The following is a 4238-nucleotide window of genomic DNA, read 5'->3' on the forward strand; positions in this document are numbered from 1 at the left end:
CTTTTTAATCTGAATCTTATTTGATGCCGTAGAAATTCCTCCATGTGTTTCATCTTAATCTTATTTGGCGTTCTGTACTTAACATCTGCTAGATTCGTTGTCACCATTTCTTGCAAGCAACAACAAGACTTTGGAATTTTGTAGAAAGGAACAGAAAGGATCATCTGCTGCTAGATTCGTTGTCACAAGAATTGTTTAGATTGGAATTTACCATTAGTAGATGTTAAACTCTTTTTGTTTCTGCATCTCGATTCTCTACTCTCTTTCATATGTTTTCATCTTGGCATTTACAGCAAGATTTTGAGGAGAGAAGAACAAGAATTTTGCAGCAAGACTTTGGCAGAAGGTATAATCTTGTTGCAATTATTTACTATGTGCCTTGTGTGATTTTGTGGTATATTAGAAACTAATAACTTTAACCTTGTTGTGTATAATATAGATGGATAAGAAGCAACAAATTTTAGTTTACACAGCTGCATCCCATATGTTGCTTTCAATGATGGCCATGGTTATTCAATCTAGAAAAAGAAAGCGTTGTGAATCTGTAGAAACAATTACATATGCTCCAATTGAGGGGAGAGATAGAATGAGAATTGAATATCTTAATAATAAGATATGGAAAAATGATGTAACTTGTGTTAGTATGCTTAGACTCAATAGAGCATCCTTCTTCCGATTTTGTAAATTATTTAGGGATCGTGGCCTTTTGCAAGACACCATACATTTATGTGTTGAGCAGCAGGTTGCGATGTTTTTAAATACTGTGGGCCACAATATTAGGAATAGGTTAGTTGGCACCAATTTTGATAGGTCCGGTGAAACTGTTAGTCGCTATTTCAACAAAGTACTTCACGCTATTGGAGAGCTACGAAAGGAGTTTATTAGGCCACCATCTACATCAACTCCAGCTAAAATTGCAGGGAACCCAAGATGGGATCCTTACTTTAAGGTGTGAGGCTACCATATCTTCCCTTCATTTTAAGGGTGGAATTCAGATTATAATTGCTTATATTTTTTGCATTCTAATTGAATAATAGGATTGTATTGGTGCAATAGATGGCACACATGTGCGAGCATCTGTTCCTAAACACATGGAGGCTTCCTTTCGTGGTAGAAAGAGTTATGCTACTCAAAATGTCATGGCAGCAGTAGATTTTAATCTTCGATTCACATTTGTCTTGGCCGGTTGGGAGGGGACAGCTCATGATGCACTAGTGTTACGTGATGCGTTAGAAAGAGACAATGGTCTTCGTGTGCCTGAAGGTAAATACAACTTGTGTAGCTCATTATTTTAGTCATGAAATATAATACCTAGTGTAGCTCACATACATATCCCTTGTATGCTAGGCAAGTTCTACTTAGTCGATGCCGGATATGGAGCCAAACCTGGATTTATGCCCCCTTTTCGTGGAGTACGATACCACTTGAACGAGTGGGGAAATAATCCCGTGCAAAATGAGAAAGAATTATTCAATCATAGACATTCATCTCTAAGAGTTTCAGTAGAGCGGGCATTTGGTTCATTGAAGAGAAGATTTAAAATTCTTGATGATGCTACACCATTCTTCCCCTTCTCTACACAAGTAGAAGTTGTGGTTGCTTGTTGTATTATTCACAATTGGGTTATACAAGATGGAGGTGACGACTTTATCATTCCTGAGAGTGAAGAATTACCTACCATTAATCATCAAACATCTTCACATGGACAAGCAATAGAACATGGCATTATGGTTAACTTCAGGCAGGAACTTGCCAATGCTATGTGGGAAGACTATCATGCAAACACTATTTGATTGTTATGTATTTTCCAATATCTCTATCATATGTATGGACATGTATCTTTTATTTGTAAGAACATCTATATGCTATTCGTGTGGACATATATTTTACTAAAATTTGAACATATATCTTGCTAAATTTTGGAAGTATTTTTTATTTGTATGGACATGTATCTTTTATTTATATGGACATCTAGGTCATGGACAAGGAGACAAGTGGTGCAAAAGCTGGTGGTGGACTATGTCAATGGACACCAACTCAATCCACATTTGTTCTCACCTTTCTTAGCAACATTGTTGCTGATGGCACTAAAACCTCCACTGGCTTCAAGAAAGTTCATCTCAATGCTTGTGCTAAGGCTCTCAACGACCATTTTAAGATCATAAGGACAGGCGATCAAGTTGCTAATCACTTGAAGACATGGAAGAAGAAGTACATTAGGATCAACTACCTTAAGAATTTGAGTGCTGCTCTTTGGGATGAAAATGAATTCATTGTTTCTCTTGATCACGAGCACTACAAAGAACATATGGCGGTATGATTCTTACTAGCCTTTTGTATTTGATATCACTGTTCTATGTCCTTTATTTATTAAGTGTTGCACTCATTGTCCTGCATATAGCTATGTTTTGATTTAAGAATATATGATGGTCATGGTTAAGGGAACTCTCATATTGATATGTTCTGATTTTTTAACCTAAAATCATCTATGCATCAGTGCAAGAACAGTGGTGGGTGTTAGAGGCTATGTTCTGATTTGGAACTTTATTATTTGTATATTAGCATTGCATATATGAATTTTATCTGCAACTTTATTATATGTATATGAATTTTATTATCTGTATATGAACTTTATTTCTGGACACTTCATATATCTGTTTATATTTAATAAGTTTTGCATTCACTATTAGGACCCAAAAAACAAGGCTGATGATGAATATTTGAACAAGCATCTTTCATACTATGGTTTTCTAGCTACAATCTTTGGCAATAGTGTTGCTACCGGTCAGTATGCAAAGAGCTCTAATGACCCACTTGGGAATGATGGGGTGAACAATGGTGCTGATGGCAATGCAGAAAGTGGGGGGATGAATCATGGGATTGATAAAAGTGTTGTCAATGATGATGCATCTTCATCAGCTAAACCAGCTAAGAGAGCTAAGACTATTGATGATAGCAGAAGAAAGACTGATTGCTTGGTTGAAGCATTTGATCGTGGTAGCGAAAGGCTAGCAAAGGCAATTGAGAAAGCAAGCAATGCTTTGTCAGATGGTTTGTTTGAAGCGGTGGACAGTCTCCCAGGTTTTCAGCTTAACCACAAGTCTCGATACTATCAGTACTTGGTTAGGCATCCTAATGATGCTCATGCTTTCATTAATCTACCATTCGATTGGAAGTTATCGTGGTTTTCAAATTTCGTTGGTGAGAATTTTTAGATTGTGGGTCATGATTAGTGTCATGGTGTCTGATGAATTGAACTTGGTATGTCATGGTGATATGAACTCATGTATCGTAGTTGTTTGATGAACTATGGTTATGTGTTGTGATTTTGCTTGTGTACTTGAACATCGCTGGTGATGAACTATGGTTATGAGTTATGGTTGTTGGGTGAAGTATGGATATAAACTCATGTTTTGGTATTATATAAAATGTTTCAGAGCATATAACTCATGTTTTCAATGTTTTGGTACTATGGATATGAACACATATTGTTCCTGCGCATGTTATTGTTGGCGAGTGGAGTGATGTTGAACAAAAGCAGCTCCATTCAGCAGAAAGGCCAATCGGGCACTCGAGTGATGTTGCAACGGTTCTGCTCTGGTACATTCCACAACCAAACAAAAAACTGAATGGCTCCGCTCTAATACACTCCCCAACCAAACAAAAAATAGAGCAGCTCCATCCTGCTTACCAAACATAGAACAGAACAGCTCTATTCTCCAAATCTAGAATGGAGCCACTCCACTCCGGTGGCTCGCCAACCAAACGCATCCTAAGTTACCCTCTCATCGGAGTGCAGTGGAAGTCTTTCATGGTCCAAGTCCACCTTTCCCTTTCAATCTACTTTTGAGACTAAACAAGTAAACTCAAACACACGGTTAGTCTCAAAGTGTCAAGTTGTAGCATGCCTCCCCCTAAATAAACGCATCTCTTGCAAATGGACTTGTGAGGTCCGGGGATCAGGTTTACAACTTGAGCACCATAATTAGGCAACAATATGCATAAAAGAACATGATCAAAGGCATAAAACACATGTATGCTATAGATCAATCCAAGTTACGCGAATCTAAGACATTTAGCTCACTGCACAGTTTGCAAAAGGTTGACTCATCTAGAGGATTAGTAAAGATATTGGCTAGCTGGTTCTCGGTGCTAACACAAAACACTTCGATATCTCCCTTTTGCTGGTGGTCTCTCAAAAAGTGATGTCGGATGTCTATGTGCTTTGTGCGGCTGTG

The 4238-nt window shown here is 37.8% G+C and overlaps 1 protein-coding gene across 1 annotated transcript; it reads left to right on the forward strand.

The window, feature by feature from the left end:
• The first annotated feature begins 359 nt into the window (after window positions 1-359).
• Window positions 360-3215, forward strand: LOC103628228 (uncharacterized). The gene is made up of 5 exons (XM_035958884.1): window positions 360-949; window positions 1038-1263; window positions 1348-1730; window positions 1988-2314; window positions 2691-3215. The coding sequence occupies exons 1-5, from the start codon at window positions 440-442 to the stop codon at window positions 3213-3215; spliced, it is 1971 nt and encodes a 656-aa protein (XP_035814777.1). The 5' UTR covers window positions 360-439.
• The last annotated feature ends 1023 nt before the right edge of the window (window positions 3216-4238 follow it).

The sequence above is a fragment of the Zea mays genome, chromosome 5, assembly GCF_902167145.1.
Source record: "Zea mays cultivar B73 chromosome 5, Zm-B73-REFERENCE-NAM-5.0, whole genome shotgun sequence".
NCBI lineage: Eukaryota > Viridiplantae > Streptophyta > Magnoliopsida > Poales > Poaceae > Zea > Zea mays.